Genomic DNA, 21,883 nt, shown 5'->3' on the forward strand with positions numbered 1-21,883 from the left:
CTGTGCAAAATGAAACATTAGGACTCTGGATTGTGGTTAAAGAGTCTGATTATTGGCCAACATACAAAATAAGAAGCATCCCAAAAAAATCCATCAGTCAAAAAAGAGATTGTTCAGCGTTTAATATTAAAAAGGACTTTAACAACTGTGAGCTGGATTTATCAGGATACCTTAACTTTGAGTATCTGATTTTTCACTGATATTGTAAATGTGTGCTCGTGTTACATAATCATAAACAGTTACATCTATCTTCAGGCCTTCAGGATTCCCAATATAAGCTGTTGTTTTTACCTAAGTGGCAACCTCAAATGTTAAAATATGAAGCCAAAGCTTAAGTCCCCAAAACTGCAGTTCCTCGAGTGTCCACTTGAGGCTGGCCCCAAAAGTGAACGACTCCTCATTAACGTAAATGTTAGAATCTTTGAAGATGAAATAAACGTCCCTCACAGCCCGGTTCAGAAAACAGATTTTGGTCTGGACTTGTTTGGTGACTGTTTTTAGTAGTTAAGGGCGTGGCTGACTTAACCAACAGATGGGCGCATTATAGCTGTAAGCAAGGAGTCTGAAGCCCCGCCTCTTTGCCTCTTGCTAAGTCAACTTAACTGAGTCAGCATTTCAAATATGGTGACCGCTCATGTTGGGCTTCAGAAACAAATGTCTGACATCACGGTGACTCCATGTTTGATACGGTCACATCCCCAAATGTTCCTTGAGTCTTCACTATCGTCTGACTTTTCAGAAACATTGCCGTGATCATGACACGTTAGATCCTCTGTGCCAAAATAAGACTTATGCAACAACAAGCTAGCTGTTGTTCTACCATTATATGGCTCATGTACAACAACATAACAGTGTTTAAGGTTCCCAAACACTGAGGACCTGGATGAAATATTACTCTGAAAGACATTCGGGCTGGAGTCTGTTTTCAACAGTTTACTGGTAAAGGTGGTGAGTGAAGTGCTCACTCACACCTCTTCACTCGTCTTACAGGATTTGGTTTATAAAATACAATCAGCAGAGGCTACAGGAAAACCCACGGCTCAGAGTTACACCAACATGAAACACGTTATTGATATCATTCAGAGTGACTTACCCTTCCCAAGGATATCATTATCTCCAATTTCAATCAAGCAGAAGCGTCCATTAATCAGCTCAGAAGACTCTTCAGTCCTTCAGATCCATCGTGTTTTCATCAGTTTCAAAGCAGGTCGAGGATACTCGTCTCTGCACACATGGGGAGGCTGCTAACAGGAGCTGCTTGTTGCTGTTTTACACTGTAAATCCAACAAATGTGACTAAATGTGTTTAATACAGGCGTTAGAGTGCAGTGTCTGGGCATGTTATTGGTGCTCAGGTTGCCATTGATCAGATTTAAACTCCTCACTTTGTCAGAGCTCAGATCTACTGAACAGGAAATGTCTTGGCTCTTGATTTGATCTGAAATACCAATGCCATAAATATTGGTAATGTTCAAACCATCCAACTTCCCCAGATGAATAAACTCAGAACAAATGAGACTTGAGCCTGAGTCAAAGTAGAGGTATTGATTGTGCTCCACGATCAATGGGAACTATTCATTAGCAGCAATATCTTAAGAGGTTCCCAGGTTTATACGGACTGTATCACAGAGAAGACACAAACCAGCACAGTTTAGATTCTACTGTGGACGTGTTACACGGAGGGATGGAGGTTAGCGCTGTTTCCTCACAGCAAGAAGGTTCCTGATTCGAAGCCTCGGCCTTCCTGTGAGGAGTTGGCATCTTCTCTCCGGGTCCTCAGGCGTCCTCTCTCAGTCTGAGGCTTGTTCGGTTTAAATGGTGACTCCCAATTGACAGTGTTTACATGAATGGTTGTGGGTCCAGCCCCTCGCCACGCCCAGCAGGATAAGTGGTGAAGATAATGGATGGAGGGCGTCACAGAGAGGTTTTCACCTTTCCCCTACTCATCAGACCACAGAGGTTTACTGCTCCTACCTTCTTATATCACCCACAGAGGAATCTTCAAAATAAAAGCCTCTATAGCTGGCAGCAGGTTGCATGGATACCATCTCAGTTTGGTAACGTTTAAGACGCCAAAACTTACGCTAATGTATGCTGAATTCTTTATGTGAATTGCATAACTCACAAGACGTTAGTTTGAGCGTACATCGCTCCAAACTGATACCATCGTTCTTCATGCCACATCACTTGATTTCCCGCCTTCCCCAGATTAGCCACTAGGGGTCGTGGTTTATCATTTCCTTGAAAATATGGATTCAAATAGATCGTTTCTGTGACTGTTGTTGGGTTTTTGTGCAGGCGGTCTCATTAGTCATGTAATGCGTCATCTTTCAGGGAATCTTTGCCTTTGTCCATGTTTGACTTTCTTCAACTAGAAATCGTTTTGTTTGCCTTTGTCTACCTGATATTTATCCACACTGCTCCTCTGTAGTCAATGCAAAGCAAACAAAACATGATGTAACGGAAGAATAAGACATGCATTTAAACATCTGCTGATTGTTCTGCAAGAAAATATCGTTTGTAAGTCATGGGAACTAAAATATTTGCACTAAATATTGCACAGTTTTCTAATTGTGAATGATAGATGAACATTTGAAGCTCATACGAAAGCACTGTGAGTTCTGAGCTTGTACTTTAATGCTAGCAGGACTCATCAGATGTTGCATGTCAGAAAGTGGCTGCTAAAATTTTCATCCTGACCCAGTTTCTTCTTCTGAAATAGATTTATCTGCAACAGTGTTTCCCAAACTCTGCTGCATGTTACACTGAAGGTGCAACTAAAAAATGTCTTTAAATCAAAAGTTATAACGAAAAAATGTCGTTTTTATTGTCACACTGCAAGAATGAGACAAATTATAGTCAATGTTTACGATATTTAAGGAACAGATCTGGTTTCTGCTGATTAAAGTAGGTTTAACGTGACTTTAGAGATGGTTTCAAGATCCAAACTGCAATTTTAAGTTTTCGCAATCTGGAGTCATGTTGGAAAAACATGGTTTCGAGGTTCTGATCTATAACATTATCAACTGGTTGTCTTTAAGAACTCAAGTCTCCAGCATCCTTAAGCCCAAACAACCAGGGTGCTATCCAACATGGTGACTACCTCAGACCACAGCTGTGGAGGGGGACTCACAACCAGAGAGGAAAACTTCACTGTGTGCAAATAACACAATGCATTAATGATTTTAGTGTGATAAGAACATGTGAGGAAACCCAGGCAATAAGATCAGGAGACGTTGGAATGAGCAGGAGATGAGTTTCTGCAGCAGGGTGGACAGACGGCTGAATAAGAAGAGTTCTTGTACCATTCTTTAAACTGTAAGAAACAAGTCGCACCATGGACACAGTCCCCGATCTTTCATCTGGACTTGAGACTACAAAGAACCTTGTGAAGATGAAAATATTGAAATTCTTTGGCGCACATTATCAAACCCCCAAATGACAAAAATACCAAAATACAAACAAACAAAAATACTCCAAGAACCCGTTAATCAGAAGGAGTCTGAGGAACATGCTGTGGCCTGTGTTCTGCGTTCGTTTGATCCTCGAGTTCTTCTTCTGAGTTTGCAGCGCTCTGTTGAGACGGTCTCTGCTCACATCACAGCTCATGCTAGTTACCTGGTTACTGTTAAAAATAGTTCAGTCAAACAGGAGGCATGAAACACGTCCAGGATTCTCAGAGGAAAGACTCGCTTTCTGTTTCAGAGGAATTGAGAAGTTGCAAAGAAATATCCGTTAATTGGTCGTTAAATGAAATGAAATGAAGAAACATTATCATGACTCAGAGGAAGGAGATTTTGTGCCACAACTTAACAAACACATCAGAAAGGAAACCTTGAAACATCCTCTGAGTGTTAGACTCAAACAGGTCATAAAGCTTACCTTGAAACAGAAGCCAAAGGGCGCCATGACACGCACAAAGAAAACATTAACACAACCACTGAGGGGTACACTGAGACGTCTTCACACCCAGCATTAAAGGACGGATCAAAACAGCTGCTGAGGGCAAACTGAGACAGACACTGAGAAGACATTAGAGCAGACTTTTAAGAGTACCTTCAAAATGAAGACTGTGTACAGTTACATTCAAACACAGAACATAGAGTACCCCAAAACATAAGCTCAGGAGTACATTCAAGAGACATATATAGGCACATAAAATTATGTTGAATGCTGCCTTGAATTAAACACTATATAATACATTTTAAGAGATGTTAAGGGTACCTTAAAACAACGATGACCAAGCTGTTTAAGAGTTATTTGACATGAGTGCTAAAGACTACACAAAAACTGAAAGGGTACCCCGAAACAGGAGCTGGAAAACACGACTAGTGGGAGACATGAAAGGGAACATAAAAACAGACACTTAATGGTTAAAAAGTATAATACTTTGAGGTTCCTTTAAACAGACTTTATAGGGAACATAAACACAGACGCAGAATTAATTATAACACACGATGCTTATGGTTATCTTCAAAAAGGTACCAAAGGGTACACTTCAACAGTAGTTTGGGGTATCTCGAAACAGAAACCAAGAGAACATGTACCCAAGGTGTTAAGGTACCTCAAAACAGACACTGAGGCTACCTTGAAACAATAAAAAAAGAGTCTAATGAAACAGAGGATAGAGTGGAAAAAATGAGACTTACAAGTACCATGAAACATAAAAATAAATGGCTAAGGACACCTTGAAATAGACATTAAATACAACTTTATGAACTTTATGGGTGTGACTGGGTACCTTAAAAATATTCAAGCTGTTTTAGGTTACCTTGAGGAAGTTCACAAGCTAAAATTGAGGCTGAAAGAGATACTAAAATGGATGATGGAGAGCAGGTTAAACAGTCCAATAAGGGTACCTTGACACATTAAAGAGAAAATACAATAATAGAGAATGAAGGGTACATAAAAACAGAAAGTCTTGAAATAGACACTAGAAAGCCGATTTCAACAGATTGTGAAAATAGAAGGAAACATGAAAATGGAAGCTTAACAGTAGTTTAAAAATACAGTGGAGGTTTTCATGAAACAGATGCTTAGCGTCACATTTTAACAGATATTAAAGGGTATAGTAAAATCATAGCAGGAGAACATTTACACAGAAATGTAATAGGGTACCTAAAAACTGAAGACTGAATTGGATGTTAGTGCAGCTTCAAAACACACTTAATGGTAGCATGAAAACACAAGCTAAGGAGTACAATAGGGGATACAATAAAGGGTACATCAAAACAGATCTTAAAGGGTACTTTTAAAAAGCAGTTATAGTGCATATTAAGAAGACAGCTTCATAGCGATGCTAAAGGCGCGTTAAGATAAACACAACAGGGTACAAAAAAACAGATGCTGAAGCTTCACAGATAAAAAAAAGGCTTCAGGGTTCACAGAAACAGACCTGAGGCAGTTCATTCTAACAGCTGGTAAATCATAGCTTGTGCATTTATTTGATGCACGTGAGAGTATCTTTAAATCTTCTCAGCTTGAGAAAATGTTCCTAAACTATCAGACGGCCTGTCAGACAAGGAAACGTTGAGCTCCTGCGTTCTAAGCTCTGAAAGGCTCTAATTAATCGCTCGGAATAATTTGTGGAAGTACTTTCTAATTTATTGGAAATGTCAGTGGATAAACTGACTGCAGTCACAGAGCCCAGAGTGAACCGTGTGTATCTGCCTCATATCCATTTCATTATTATGACCACTAATAGAAAGGAACTTAATGGAGGGAGGAATAAGTCAATACAAATTGACTTAGCGGGCCCACAGCGGGGGAGAGAGGGGAGAGCAAGGAGGGAGAGAACCCGATACTGACCAGGGAGCAGAAGAGAGAGCCGGTGGGATGGTTTCTTTCTCCCTCTCTGTGGGTAATGTCATTACTTTCCATCAACACCAGAGATGAAATCTCGCTTAACGCACGGCTCTGCTGCTGTGAGTGTATCACATTAAACATCCAGCAGCTGACCCCGAGTGGGTGGAGGAGGTTAACCCCGACGCTGCCAGCTCTATTTTATTACTCTGCAAACGGCAGAAACTCTGTGATCCTCATATCAGCAGCTTCTGGGCAGAGTGCCATGAAGTTTCTGTAACCAACATCAGCCCGAGATGTTCACGTGTGCTCAGGAATTATTAAAACACGATTAGGGAGAGTGCTGTAAAATTAAATTCACATATCAAATGCTTCATAACAGATGCTGCAGTCCTGACCAAAGGTAGTAAAATACATCTCAGGATCTGAGGAGATCATTGCAGCTAACTTTGTGAAGTACAAACATTTTGATTGCAAGTCTCACAAAGAGGTCTCACAAAGAGGTCTCTAAAGAGGGCAAGGTACCTGATCAAGGTACCTGATGCATGCTGCTTTGATACGCTTTGATAACATGACCTACAAGTTGCTTATTTTCTTAATATTTCCCCCGACTATAAGATTTAATCTGCAGGAGACCTCATGTTATCTGTAGACTCTTTCTAAACAGAGCAGGTCTAGATCGTCCTTGATGTTCTATTATTAACAAACACCCAACATCAAGACAGGATCAGATCCAGTCCCATCTTACAGACAGGACTCAGTATGATCTCATCTTAATCCACCATGAGCAGAGCACTTTGCAGCATGTAGCAAGTTACAGTGGCAAGGACAAACTTCCTTTAACAGGCAGAAACCTCCAGCAGGACCAGACTCATGTTAGACACACATCTGCTGAGACCGTGTTGGAGAGAGGGATAGAGGGAGATGAAGAGAGAGAGAGATGATAGTGGAGAGACGGATAGTAGTAGTTGTAGCAGCTGGAGTCTTGCACGTCCACAGCAGCAGAGATCCAGAGGAACCTACGAGACAAGGGAGCTCAGGGACTCCAGAAAGGTCTATGGTTAGTAACTTTAATGGGACAGGAAGAGTTAAAGTAAGAGACAGACAGAGAGAGGAGAGAGAGGGAAAGACAGGATCCCAGTGTGTCAGTCTAAGCCTATAGCAGCATAACTAAGAGCTGGTCCAAGCCTGATCCAGCTTTTTGAAGCCGACTCTTAAAAGTAGAGAGGGTGTCTGCCTCCCGGACCCTGATAACTGAAGGCTCTACCTCCCGTTCTACTTTTAGAGACTTTAGGTACGATGAGCCGGCGTAGTGTTCTAGAGGGGTAATAGGGCACTATGAGCTCTTTAAGATACAAAGGTGTCTGATCATTACAATGAAGGTCTAGAAAGGTCTATGGTTAGATGTTTAAGGGGAACCTTTAAACAGCAATGTAATAGGGTACATAAAAACTGAGACTGAGGACTTCCTTGAAACAGAAAACAGAGACTGAACCTGATGGTAGTGCAGCAATAAAACACACACTAAATGGTACAATAAAAACAGAAGCTAACGAGTACATAAAGGGTTCTTAAAAACAGAGGCTTCAAACAGCAGCCAGGAATATATTTAAACAGCTGTTACAGGATACACAGAGAAGACAGCTTCACTGAGATGCTAAAGTATTAAAATATATCTGACATTAAAACAGAATAAGTTAGTAAAGCACATAAATGAGGATGTATATTATTATTTATGTTCACAGGATCCTCGTTTCTTGAAAACAAGCAGCTGCATCTGGAGCCTGAATCTAAATCTGAGGAAGCCATCCCTGATTTATGTCTACGTCCTTATAAAATATGAAAATGAAAGATCATACTTTTAAGTGTGCTTTAAGTCTGTGCAGACTTTGCTTCAGTAGGGGAAATGGGGTCGACTAAATGAAAGCCATAAAGCTTCGTCGTCCTGTAAAACCACGCCCATCTGAAGCCGTGTTTTCAGGGAGGCCAGAATCTTCTCCGAGAGATGCTGATCTGAATATTTCTCCTCCAGCTTTGAGGCTTTGTCTCAGGGAAGCTGTGTGTGGAGCACTTTTGGATGTTCTCTTTTTTTAGACGCTCACCCCTCTTTTAATTATTCATCTTCAGACGGAGGAGCCGACACTACATAATCACACAAACACCGAGCTATGCCGGATGAATCGCTGTAGCGTGAATTGATGGATGTATAGGAGCTAACTGCGTGCTGTAGACGGACTCGTGTTTGTCCGGCGATGAATCAGAAAATAATCTCATATCACTGAAAAGCCGTCGAGGCCGCTGTCATAGAGTCCTGGCTGTGTTTCCAGTTTTTCATCGTCTGTGGAGCGGCTCCAACACGAGTCTGAGGATGACATCATCACTACAGTCTGTCTCTCTGTGGCGCTCAGCTGAGGCAGGGAGTGGTTCACAGCCTCCATCTACACATTCACACGGAGGGAAACCAGAGTCTCATTACGGATTCTTCTGCTGCAGGGTTTTTAAAATGTGAACATTTATTAGAAATATGATCGTTAGTTTAACATCCGTTTGTGAGTCATTTCTGAGGGGTTGGATTGAGAGGATGAGAGCTTTTTCAGAGTCCTGTGAGGGTCTAAAGATGGTGTTTCAGAGGCTTCGTGTTCTTCCTAATGCTCCTCTTTTATAAGAATGGAAACATAATAAGACTTACGGCACATTTTTTTAATGGAATATTTATTTTTACCATTTACAGGCTGTATTTCTTTACATAATCTCCACCAATTACACTCCAAATTGTTCTTATATAATCTGTCTCATAAGAATTTGGGGTTTCATTTATTCATCAAAATTAAAACAAGAAAGCCAAAATGCTGGTTCTAACTTAGAGTCATGTTTCCTGATATTTCAAGCATCCTCGAGTTATAAAAATACCCTCAAATTCAACGATAAATTCACATCTAATACCTTTCCTCTTCATCTTAAAAGTGATCTGCATCCTCCATACCAAGAATGCAGAGAGAGGTACCTTTACCAGAAGATGGGGCCATATTCTGGTTAAACCTTCCTCTCTCATGAGGTCACGATCGTGCATTTGGAGTAAACAACGGAGAACTATGAAGTCCATAAAGCTTGTGGAGTAAAAGAAGAGACCTCGTCAGTTTAAGATAACGGTGACTCGTGGAGGTGTTCGGCACAAATTGGTCGTAAGCGCCTCACAACTTTTGTGACTGTAGGTGAAGCTCAACAACCGTTTAGGTCATTAGCATGATAGCAAACTCCACAAAGATCTACACGTCTGCACAGAATCTGCACATTGCTGTCTTTGTTGCACCCAATGTGAATCCTTAGACTGCATTTTATGAACTATATTCCAGGTTTTACAATAAAACCATAAATAGTGATACAGAATACCATCCTTTTTGTACAAAGAAAATCAAATATATACATGTAATATCACAGTCGTTTAAGCGGTCACTGTGAGAGCAGCCTGACTTTACAGAAACCTCACCGGGCGTCGGTTTGGTCTAATGGTTCAGTCGCGTACCCTGTGTACAGCTAGTTTATACTTCTGCATCAAATCGATGCTGCAGGTCTGCATAGCCCTTGTCCAACGCAATAGCCTACACGCATAGCCTGATGTACACATCCTCCAAAATGTAACTACGTGCAGAAATGACACGGACTGCAAGCCCTGTGATTGGTTTGCTAAGCAGAATCGTATTTCCTGCACATCGGCCGTACATTTGATCTCCTCTCTTTTTGTCCCTGTGATCATGTCTGTGTGATAAGCATCAACATGCACCAGCTGTAAATTAAAATACTGGCTCTGATTCCCTGTGGAAAAGAAAAACAGAAAATGCAGCAGGGCCAGAAACATGTGACCCGACTATCAGAGAGACCCGACTGCCCCCAAGTGTTTAGGCAGAGTACTGCAGAGTGTCACAGACACAAGTACAGTATATAGAGCTCACGCCCACGTTGACCACTACTGCGTAGAGGCTGATTTATACTTCTGCGTCGCCCCTACGCAGCAGGGGCTGGCGCGGACAGAGCCCCACATACTTCTGCGTCGATGCGTCCGTGTCGTGCAGCAATTCTCCTCCGAAACGCTTGAGGGCAGTGTGGTCTCTCTGATAGCCGGTCGCCTGCTTCCGGTCCTGCTACGATCTCTGTTTACTTTTCCACATCTATTCAGAGCGTGTTAAGTTAATCTACAGCTGATACATGTTGCTGTTTATCATACAGACATGATTACATGAAGAATAGAGAGGAGGAGATGAAATACACGGCCAATGTGTGGCCGATGTCCGGGATCCCGGAAGTGCTGTGAATGCGGGAAAGACCAAGCCGTCGAGCGGACCAATCACAGAGCTTGCGGTCCGCATCGGCTCTACGCGTAGTTACATTTTGGAGGAGGTGCACGTCAGCTACGTGCGTAGGCCTCTGCGTAGGTACGGGAGCTACGCGGACCTAAGGCGTAGGCTACGCCGTCGATTCGACGCAGAAGTATAAATCAGCCTTAAGATCAATACAGATGTATAAACCAGGCTTTAAGTTTCGTGCTCTATCCACTGTCCTATCCTTTCAGAATAAGAGCATAAAAGAAAAGGGTATAAAAGGGAAATGTTTTGAACAATACTTGCTGCATTTCTTGAATTCAAGAAATCAGGTGAGGGAATTGGTGTGGGTCTAAAATCTTTAAAGGTAATTCAGATACTTAAAAAACTTGGATCCTAAATGGTTTAGTTGTAATCAACTTGAGGGATTCAAATGTGGAATTTGAAGGTTTGATTATTTTAAGTAACGACCGAAAATTGCTTTAATGGATGCAAGGTAACAGCAGACACTAAACTCATTCAGGATCCTGCAGAGATAGACCTTTTGATCATAGAGTTACCATCACATCGGACTCTTCAGAGCATCCAGACTCCACAGGTACATGCAGGAGTTTCTGATCTACCTGCCTTGGTTTGTCAGGTGTTTGTGTAACTTTGTAGTATCTGCAGCTGATTGAGGATTATCATCACTTCTTCTGTACACAGCCTGCGTTGACTGTCTGCCCGTCTGAGAGGCATCCATCACTGCGCTGTGATTGGTCCCTGTTGGGCTTCCCTCCCCTCGTGTCTCTTTTATTGCTGCTCTGCATCCTCTTTCTCATAATCACCATAACTCTGGATACGCTCACACACGCTCACACCGCAGCAGACGGCTGTCCTGCAGATATCTCCGTTAGAGAAACGTTCAGGAAAACAAAAGAGAAGAATTATTACATTATCAAACAGTTTTCAGCTCTTCCATTGTTGGAGCTGGGACCAGATGACGGCTAATCTCCTCTTTGACAGAGCAGTGAAAACTGATTATGTGTGGGCTCATATGATTCCTATAGTCTGCTCTGTGCATCAATTTAAACGGCCATGCATCGTTCACTAAACAAAGGCTTTTGTCCTTCCCCTGTTTTATTTTTAAGAGGTGCATTAACAGCTTTATGAGACTGAAGGGAGGCCTGGAGGGTGAAGATCAGGCAGGGATGATTTCTAGAGCAACAAATAAATAAAAACACGGTTAACTGAGAACAAATCAAACTAATTACACACAAGAAATTAAAGCTCCTATGAGGAACTTTCGGTTTGTGTGAGTTTTGGCACCCCCTGTGGACAAAGTGGAACCTCTAATCTCTCTCTCTAGTCCACCTGCTGTCCTTCAACTGTCAAACGAAAATCAATTTCACGTCAACATTGATACAACACTACACATCTCCTGCGAGCTAGCTGCAGCTAACATAAAGATTACTGTTCTGGATCATCTTCATCCTCATCGCCCTCATTATACTCAGTGTTTCAGGAGTTTAGCTCTCTGATAGCCAGAGAATCTTTGCTATCGTCACGTTGTCTGCTCTATCTGTTTTTTTTAAAGGTAACAAACGTATTGTGGTCAATAACCCGGACAGGAACGCAGTTTTATTATGATCCTGCTCATGACATCTGACCTTAAACAAAAATTCAGAAATGGTGATTTTAAAGACCGTTCAACCATTTTTACATTCATTCAGCTCTCAGGGACGGACATTGGAGACTAACAGAGCAATGCTTTCTAAAGCAACCCTCATGCAGATCTGCGTTAGCATGCAATCTCTCTCACGGCCAGCAGGTGGCGACTCTACTGGTTGCAGGAAGGGAGATGAATGTTCTCAAGTGGGAGAATGAGCGTTTCTTTGAGTTCATCGAACATTTTTCGAGTCCATGTTCTGATGTGATAGTTTGAAGTCTCCCTCAGTCCAATTTGTAAACTACGGTCCAATTAAGAGCTAAATAGACAATAAAGCAATGTAGCATTAGCAATGACAAACAAGCGGTGGCCTTTCTTGCCAGGAGATGGTCACTTGAGGTTCCAAAAAACAAGATGGCAGCAAGTCAAACTCGAGACTCTAGAGGGGATTCTCAAAATCCAGCATAATCACGGTTGTTGACTAATTTTATAAATATGAGTACAATAGGTACATGTATGTCCCTGGTTACTTAGTGGCCTCAGCGGTTCCTTTAATGTTATTATTAGACATGTTATAAAGAAGTAATGAACTCAGAGACGTGTTCTGTGGCGTCCAGTCCTCCACGCTCAGCTGAGACTGAGTGCACAGGGGGAAGGAGAGGAGAGGAGGGAATTTTGGATGAACACACAATGATGATTGGCAGCTCGGAGAATCTTTTCAGGAGGCCGTGGCAGCAGAGGCCAGCAGCATTAACTCCGTGTGTCAGAGCAGAAAACACCCATTTATTGAGTCTCTGTTTAAAAAGAGCTTCTGAAAACCTGCTGAGGAGCAGCACTTTCTCTTTATTTAAATCAGATAAATTTCACCTGCAGATGATGTCAGCTCCAGTCTCATCAGTGCACACATAGATTCATGTTTATCTGGGTTATACTCCACAGTGCCGGCCTGCCTCCCGCTCTAAATGGTGCAGTGGGGCTGAACTTGTCATCTTCCATTAGAACAGGGCTCTGACTCTGGAGTGCATCTTCAGGCCACGCCATGTGTGTGTTTCTCTCTCTTTCTTTATGTTCGTGTCTGAGTGAGCGACCTCAGTAATCCCAACGCCATAAACACGGAGCAGCTACGTCGTCTGGACAATCAGGCCAGACAGCGCGGGCCAAATTACTCCCTAATGAGCAACAGGACTCAAAGTGAAAGTATGTGTGTTTGAAAAGCTCGAAAATGACCTCAGCAAACAACACAGTGCTCACAGACAACATCTTCATACCCGCGGTTCGGTCAAACATGGTCCTGCAGAGGGAGGGAATGAAGATATCTAAATGTGTCTGCACTCTTACGTGTCCTTTAAATGTCCTTATGAAACAGTTTGATAATATCTTCTTAGTGTGCTGGAAACTCATGATAGATTATCAAATAGGCAAGTAAACTTAGCGGGGTCTGGAGTTATGATGGTTGTGCACTCTATAAAAGGACTGCCAGGTAAACGTAAGGCTGTTAATGAAACCTCACCAAACGTCACAACTACTTAAACAAAGACGACCTCAGTTCAGTGCTGCCCACTGAAATCACAAGTCTTCACTTTTTGTAGAAAATGTTCCAGATACTCCAAAAGATACTGGCAACCTCTTGTCTTACAATATGAAACTGCAGTTCCTAGAGTGTCCACTAGAGGCTGGCTGCAGAAACACAGGAAACCACATACACACCCATGTTTACAGCCTGGTTCAAAAAACTGTTCAGGTCTGAATAGCTCATATCTCTATCAGCACACACTGGACAGGGGGTGAATTTATTATAACTCGTCATTTTTTAAGATACTAAACTTACCAGTTTTGCCCAAATAAGGGCGTAGCTCACTCGATTGACAGGCAGGCACCCTGTAGCTGTTAACGAGGAGGCTAAAGGCCTGTCTCTTTGCCTCACACTAGCTCAACAGAAGTTAGGTTGAGTCAACAATCGGCTTCAGGAACAGATGGTTGACGTCACGGAGACTACGTCCATTTATTATACAGGATACGGACATAACTGATGGTGTCACTTAGCACCCATGTGTTGATGATTGGAAGAGGTGTGTGAAAATAATTTAATCTATCAAAAAGGGCCCTGCAGAAAAGTTTGGGAAACACTGCGTTTGGACCAGTGTGCGGCTGATTGATAATAATACCGTTACCAGGGGAGTGATACCAACCATTGAATCAGAGGGACTGTTTCTTTCGACTGTATTGATCAATCATTTTGTAATTACCAATATTTGGTGTTAACTTGTTTTGATACAAATCTGCAGTGACAGTCTGCTCACTATCATCCTCTACTGCCAGCTATGTTGTAGTTTTCTTGCTGAAAACTTCATCAAGAGGTGAATCAGAAACGTTTGCTCAAATCACAAAAAAAAACAACAAAGTTTTTGTTCGTCGTCTTAAGGAAAGCCTTTTAAAATTTTACTTCTTTATAAATCTGCATCATGATGTTGTTAATGAGACGTCTGTCTAACCTGTAAATAACTGAAGGAAGAATCGATGTGCTCAGGGAACAAACAGCTGTAGTGAGCCTGCTCTCAGTCACTGAGGGATTTGCTGGATACAGTTAAAGCTGCCACTCAGCGGTGATGGATGGAGAGGCGCTCCACAGCTGAAACAGATCACGGGTTAGTCTATCAGAGAAATCCTGGTCCTGATCCGAGCTAACAGCTAACTTTCATGAGCAAACTGAGGGCAAAAATTCACTTTGCTTTTCGCCAAACAAAGACGAAAGACGAGAAACTTGAGGGACGAAAATTACAGTTGGAGTTAAAGTTGAATGTTGTCTGCATGGAAGGAAACTCTGATGTGGGATGAACAAAGTGACACTGTTATAATCAACACACACAAAAAGATAAGTTTTTTAAATACATATAATTAAAAAAATACATCCATTTGGTTTGTTAATGCAAAAACAAACAAATAAACAGATCGGTTTTATCACTAACTTTATCACTATCTATTGTTTTATTTTGAAAAAAAAAATGTAATAAAAAATTAATAACAGTACAATAAATTATTTTACAGTCACATTTTCCCACAACAATACAAAATAAAAAAACTTGTTAGAAAGCCTGATTATTATTATGAAGTGTTTTTTAGAGTAAGATCATTTAAATATTTGATCAAATTCATTTTAATGCTGTTTTGTTGTAATTTTTCTTTTTTTTATATATCAGACATGATGAGGATGCTGGACTAATTTCCTAACTGTATTTAAATTTAACACACCTTTACAAAGTTAGCATACAGGACAAGGAACATAAATTATAAACAAAACTGCTGTGACACGAATATTTCTTTAATCAGGATTAATCGCTTAATTCAAATAGTTAATCTTGATTTTGATGGTATGTTTAAAATTCATTATTTTGCATTTCCAAACAGTGTTTAAGTCCATATTAACAATGTAAAGCAATTCATACCAGTGGGTCCTTTATGATCTTGACTTCTAAATTTATTTTAATTATGGTAATCTGAAAGGGACAAAATAATAAATAGTAAAAAAGGAATAATTTAATGCTGACATCCCTGATAAATTGCCTTTTTTCTTTTCAATAAAAATAAGGTTTAAAAATCAAAATATACGCCCAACATCTCTAACACCACATTAATCAAGTGTAGCTGTTCATGTCTGCAGAAACACAGCACAGTCATTAAACAGTATTAAAGCTCCAGTGAGGAACTCCCTTTTTATGCACCCTGTGGTAGAAGTGGTACCTCTTATTACTGTATCATGTGTGAGTAGTTTATTTTGAAAATTAAGTCTCTCTCTGTTTTCTTTAACAGTTTAATATTCCCCTCTTTGAAATTCTTTGCTGTTGAAAATCTCCTGTTTTGATGGTGTGCTGTTTCTCACTTCATCACCTGTGACACCTTCTGCATGGCAGCATCTTTAGGCATCAATAAAAGGACTACATAGGAATAATCAAATCTGTCCCTGATGATCATGTTTGCTTTTGTAGCTCATAAAGAGACCCAAGTATTGATCCGAGTCAGTTTCATGAGCAGCTAAATCTCCTCACTGTAGCTTTAATACGCCCATGTGTATCCACCATTCATTCGTCGGCTTTATTTCAAACATATTCGATTTATTATGAATATCTTTGAACAGTGCAGATATAAAGCAGTAATGTTGAATAAAAGGACTGTAAATTGATACTGAGAATATTTACCTCGCCCCAAACAAAGAAAACAGCCTCACATGAACAGCGTCAAAGTCAGACGTCGGTGTTTATCCTGTCCCAGTTTTTACCGGGTCATTGGGTCTTTCCTGCGTTTAAGCCCAAATATGGAAATATGACGAGGATTATAACTTGGCTGCAATTCAGGACATACACACACACACACACACACACACACACACACACACACACACACACACACACACACACACACAGCTGCACAGACACACATTGTCAGAAACACAACTGCACAGTCACAAGCATGTAGGAAAGGAGAGATATAAAAACAGCACACAAAATGTCTCTCAGAAACACCTTCACACATTCCTCCTGACGCTTTAAACCTCTCCTCCTCGCTGCGTCTCCGTCTGCCCCTGAAACAAGGCCTTCGTCTCCGTGTGAGACTGTGAGAGACGAGCGCATAAAGAACCCAAATTAGCATGTAGCATATTAGCATGACACGCTTTGTTAAATGGAGTCAGTCGGTGTAAAATGGTACCTTCCTACCAGACACTGCGGCCATTTTTGTCCTTTCTGCTCAGCGCTCTTATTTTGGCGGGACACAAATTAAAACATTCAAAGATGATTTTTCAAAAACTGAGACGATCACGAAAAACCAGAACAGACTGTGTGTTAAATGGCTGCTGAGAGCGTCTCTGCGTGTGTGTGTGTGTGTGTGTGTGTGTGTGAGTGTGTGTGAGTGTGCATCAGTGTGACTGTAGCACTCGCAGAGCCGCGCTTGTTGCCATGACAACGCTACAGGCAAAGTGGGTCAGCGGGCGCCTGCCACACCCCTGTTGGCATGGCAACAAGGCTGGTCAATTAAACCTGAGCAGTGCGATGACTCACACACACACACGCACTAACAAACCCCCTTTCTGTTCAACAAGGAGGTGAAGGAGAGACGTGATGCATGCGTGTGTGTGTGTGTGTGTGTGTGTGTGTGTGTGTGTGTATGTGTGTGTTACACATCTGTGGTCGTCCATAGATAAAGATAGCAGTAATAATAAATATCTTTATAGAATATAAACTCCAGACTTTTCGGATGATATTTTTGGGGCTAATAATCTGAACTCTAAATGCAATATTATAATAATATAATAATAACAATAATAATAATAATAATAATAATAATAATAATAATAGTAATAATAATAATAATAATATCAATTTCTTCTTACCAATTCTATTTTTTCTTTCATTTTTTTTGTTTCTAAATCAAATTTAATATATATATTTTTTTGTTTATTAGTTTTTTTAATGACATTTTGTCATTTAGAGATTGACTAATTTAACAATTTACTGATTCATTATAAATATTTCAATGGATATCAAAGTTTTATTTTTGTTAGGGAGCACCCAAAGTCCCAAAATTACTTTCATTTTTCATTTTAAAGCAAAGTCTGTGTGATAAATGGACGTAGTCTCCGTGACGTCACCTGTTTGATTCTGAAGCAGAGTTTTGAAGCTTATCGTTGGTGGTCGCCATATTGGAATGCTGAACTCAACCTAACTTCTGTCGACCTAACAAGAGACCCACCTGTCATTAAAGTCAGCCACGCCCTTTATCAGGCAAAACTTGTGACCTTAATACCTTCCAAAATAATAAGTTATAATAAAAATTCACCCCCTACAGTGTGTGCTGATAGAGAAATGAGCTACTCAGACCTGAACCGTCTTTTGAACCAGGCTGTAAACATGTTTATTTCTGCTGTAAAGATCGTCTTCATTGAATGGGTGTGTATGTGGCCTCTGGTGTTTTTGCATCCAGCCTCTAATGGAAGCCCAAGGAACTGCAGTTCTTAACACTTCTGCATTGGCTTCATATCTTAAGAACTAAAGGTTGCTGCTTGTCTTAAATAGTTGGAGCTCCTGAGCAGTTCTTATATTGTACTTCCAAGATAACACCTTACTTCTATAAATTTTATATTTGGCTGCACAATTTTAAGAATTCTACTTTTTCGGACTTTAGCGGTGCAGAAGATTTTAAGACACCATTACACAATGACTGTATATCTGTATATAAGATAAGATAAGATATCACTTTATTGATCCCTGTGGGGAAATTCGGTTGTTGCAGCAACCCAGACATAAGTACAATCAAGACTACATTTAAATGAGTAAATAAAATAAGTCAAAATAAAAATAGATTTAAAAAAAAGGAATACAGATACAAATTTAAGATATATATACAAATGTTTTAAATAGTGGTAATTAAAGGCAATATTAAAAATCAATATGTTTCAGTGGTGAACAGTGTATCTCAGCCGTTTGTGACTATACAAAGTCAAAGAGTCTCAGGCGACACCATCAGAAGCTCTTTTCATACTGAGAGTCCACGACTGTGCTTCAACAACGCTCCACTGTCATCACGTCTTTGTTCTTTGATCCTACAGCAGCGTGATAATCGTGTCCCGTTACGATTTCACGTTGAGCTGCAGGAGCATGAGAGGTGACCACAGCAGTTTGAGACACCATCATGCCTGACGTGGTGACATTTATTTTGAAGGCGAGACATTACAGGGACGCAAATATCTGGCATTGAACTGGCTGGTGTGGCAGATCAGCTGTTTACACCTCTGCTAAGTCGGGGGTGTGTACGGAGGCGTGGCCAGGACCTCCATCTAAATCTGATTGGTTACTTCAATGCGTGATTGTTTTTTTGCCTTGTTGGAGACGGGTCCTCTATTAAAATACACAATTTTAAAGGTTGTTGCTAAAGGCGTATTGTCAGTGCTTTCAGTTGCACATAGATCTAATGATATTTATTCAGTTTTTTGTGTGTATATATTTCATGCCACCCCTGCATGAGTCAGTGACCCAGATGGATCCGGTCTAAAAAGTCTGAACAACCCCCTGACCTCTGCTGCTTCAGTCGAGTCATCACTCAAACTTTGGTGTGCACACGGCTGTTTGAAGAGACACGTTCATAAATGACCCTAAAACTTAGAGGAGAGATGTTTCTCTGTTCATTCAGGGAAGGTGTGATTAAAAGATTCTAATAACCTCAGGGTAAACGATGACTTTCATAAATTACACCCACAGGTTTCAGCAATGTTTGCGTTTAATTCCTTTATTACTGTGACTGTCTCAGCTCTCAAACCATACAGACCGGACTTTAACTGCCTACTCTGTCGGATTCAGGAGTTCTGAAGGAAGATTTCATGCATGGAGGGAAACATACATGCTGATTTAAATATGTGACTAAAAGTTTTGTGAGCGTGACACAAAGATAAAAGATCTTTTAAAGAGAAGATGTGTTTATTAGGATCAGTGTTATGATGTCGGAGAGCTGAGAGGAGCTGAGGTGAGATGAGGAGACATCACAGCTGACTGTCAGAGGAAGAGACACCTGTCAATCCTGCACAGACGCAAAAGACACACACCTCCGTGCACACTAATGTTGACGGTGACTGAAGCATGCAACATATTTCTTCATAGAGCTGCAGCTTTAACACACCTGCAGTGATCTGATCAGGTACATGTAGTAGGCACCTTTGTTATGACCCTAACCCTCCTCTCACCTTGCTCTAACTCTTTCCTGCATTCGCATGTCTGCTGACAAACAGCGTCCTTAAACAATGTAGTTATTCTCACGGAAGACAAACTTCCACGATTCCAGTTTTCAGTCTACTAATATTTTCACATTTCCTCAGACGTTCTGCACTGTTTTTATTTTCTTATAGTTAAATATTTGATACTTTTTCATCTCTGGTCACCTGATACTGATGCTCTGTCATGACCTGCCTCTGCCCTCTCGTACAGAAACACAATGAAACATCTCATGTATCAGCAGGAACACTTTCTGTTGATTATTAATGAATGGATTGTTGTGGATTTCAACCAGTCAGGGATTATATGCCTAGTTAACATCAGATTAAGATTAAATCATGATGTTCAGATGGTGTCAGGCCTTATGTTTGCTGAGTAATGACCTCATCGATCAGCCCAGCCTTGGCTTTTATTTGGATCAACTTGTTTACTTGTTTTCAGTTCAGTGGCGGCCTCTAGTGGCCATAGTAGGTATTACAATTAACGAGCAGCGGTCAGGTGACTCATAAACACTGATAAAGTCTGATTGAATGATGGTGTGCGATGATGAATGCAAGACTCACACCTGGGAGGAATTTGAGTCGGGTTTGAAATCAAATATTAACGGTGAATTATTTTTACGACATACCAACGAAGCGTCAAATATTAACTGTACATAATTTAACTAAATGAAAGACGTGAAATAGACATAATAGACATTTTTAATCGTCCTCTTGAGCGCAGATGTCAGCCGACCGTTTAATCCGTCTTTCTCTCGTTATGTATTCACATGTTGGCCTTTGAAGCCTCTCTGTGAACTAAAAGATGAAAATTAAACCCTAAACGTTTCATCATTCTCCAAACATCACCTCTAAATGTTTCCCTTTATGTCATCAGTAAATATAAACTGTAGAGGTGTTACAGCTGACGTGGTTCCTCTGCTGCGTCACGTCGTTTCCCTGAACTGTACGCTGACTCTGCTCGGTTCAATCCCTCAGACCTGCAGGAAACCTGAAAATAACTCCAGATCCATCCTTTCTGCTCAGATTAACTTCTGATCCCTTTCTTCTCTCCCCTCCTCCTGTGTTTAGCATATGTTGACGAGATTAATTAGAGTTGTGCATCTGCCATGTTATATAATTGTTCAGTGGCTGCAGATGATGCACCAACGACTCAGACATTTTGTGAGGCAGCGTGTGAAGCTGTGACTGTTCTGTAGCTGCTGATAGATAAAGGGTAATCCTTCCTGTTTCAGACCGGAGAGGTGTACGGATTCAGCCGAGGAGCGCTGTAATAACACAAATATCTGTGTATGTATGTGTGCGAGTATTTGTGTAATCCAGGTTGAGATGCAGTCAGGAGATGTTTCAGTCTAAAGCTCTGAATGCAGCTTTGATTCTTTGGAGGGGAAGTTGCAGAAGTGGTTGGTTTGTGCATTTGGTTGTTTGTATGAATATTTGGATGATGCAGTTTTCTTTGAATTGTTTAACCTCTACAGAACTTATCATGCCTCATATCATCACTATCATCGTGCGTGTGCTTGTTTTTTTTTAACGATAGCTTCCCAAACATGACTTTTAACATCCTGTCGCCCGCTGTCATCATCACACTGAATGTATAACACACACTGTCAGCTCTGTAATCCTTCCCTCTCTCCCTCTCTTTCTCTCAGGCTGTAAGGAGTGCTGTGAGCGATGTGTGGGCAGCCTGCCCTGGGCCTCCCTCATCGCCACCATCCTCCTCTACATGGGCGTGGCCTTGTTCTGTGGGTGTGGCCACGAGGCTCTGAGTGGCACCGTCACCATCCTCCAGAACTACTTCGAGGTGATCAGAGCTCCGGGAGAGACGCTGGACGTGTTCACCATGTGAGTGACTCGTGTTGACCTGATCTGAAGTTCAATCAAAGACGGCCTCAAGTTTTAATGTTGTTATACCGTGTGTCCGTAGGTTCCAGCGCCTCGGTACACAAAGCCTTCGACGGCTCGCTGTCGTAGCAGCGTGAATGAAACCTTCTTTGCCACCTCCATAGATTTCGTACACGTGCTTTCAAAAACAGACAAACTTGCAATCCCATGAGAGGAAGAGGAGGACAGAATATAAAAATGAAATGTGATATAACTCAGATAAGGACGGCACAAATGTTTCGTGCACAAGCTCTTTAATCGATCGGATACTTCCTGAGGACACGTGACCGTCTGTTTACTCCACCTCACTCATCGTTAAACGCTCCACGACCAGAAGAGCTTTACCTTTCTAATCACTTCATCAATTAATGGAACAAGTAGTTTATTACATCTCTATAACTTGGTCCATTATCTTGTACAGTTCCAACACGCCCACCTGCTGGGACGCTAAACTTCGTGTAAGCGAGTTCCCAAAGATGGG

At 41.1% G+C, this 21,883-nt stretch overlaps 1 protein-coding gene across 1 annotated transcript in view; it reads left to right on the plus strand.

Moving 5' to 3' along the window:
* The window catches only part of LOC117816099 (neuronal membrane glycoprotein M6-a-like), a 35,655-nt gene that overhangs the window by 2,009 nt on the left and 11,763 nt on the right, over nucleotides 1-21,883 (plus strand). The window contains exon 2 of the mRNA XM_034688211.1: nucleotides 21,171-21,363. Within this exon, the coding sequence (XP_034544102.1) occupies nucleotides 21,171-21,363 (193 nt within the window). The remainder of the gene's footprint in view (nucleotides 1-21,170; nucleotides 21,364-21,883) is intronic.

Source organism: Notolabrus celidotus, chromosome 7, assembly GCF_009762535.1.
Source record: "Notolabrus celidotus isolate fNotCel1 chromosome 7, fNotCel1.pri, whole genome shotgun sequence".
NCBI lineage: Eukaryota > Metazoa > Chordata > Actinopteri > Labriformes > Labridae > Notolabrus > Notolabrus celidotus.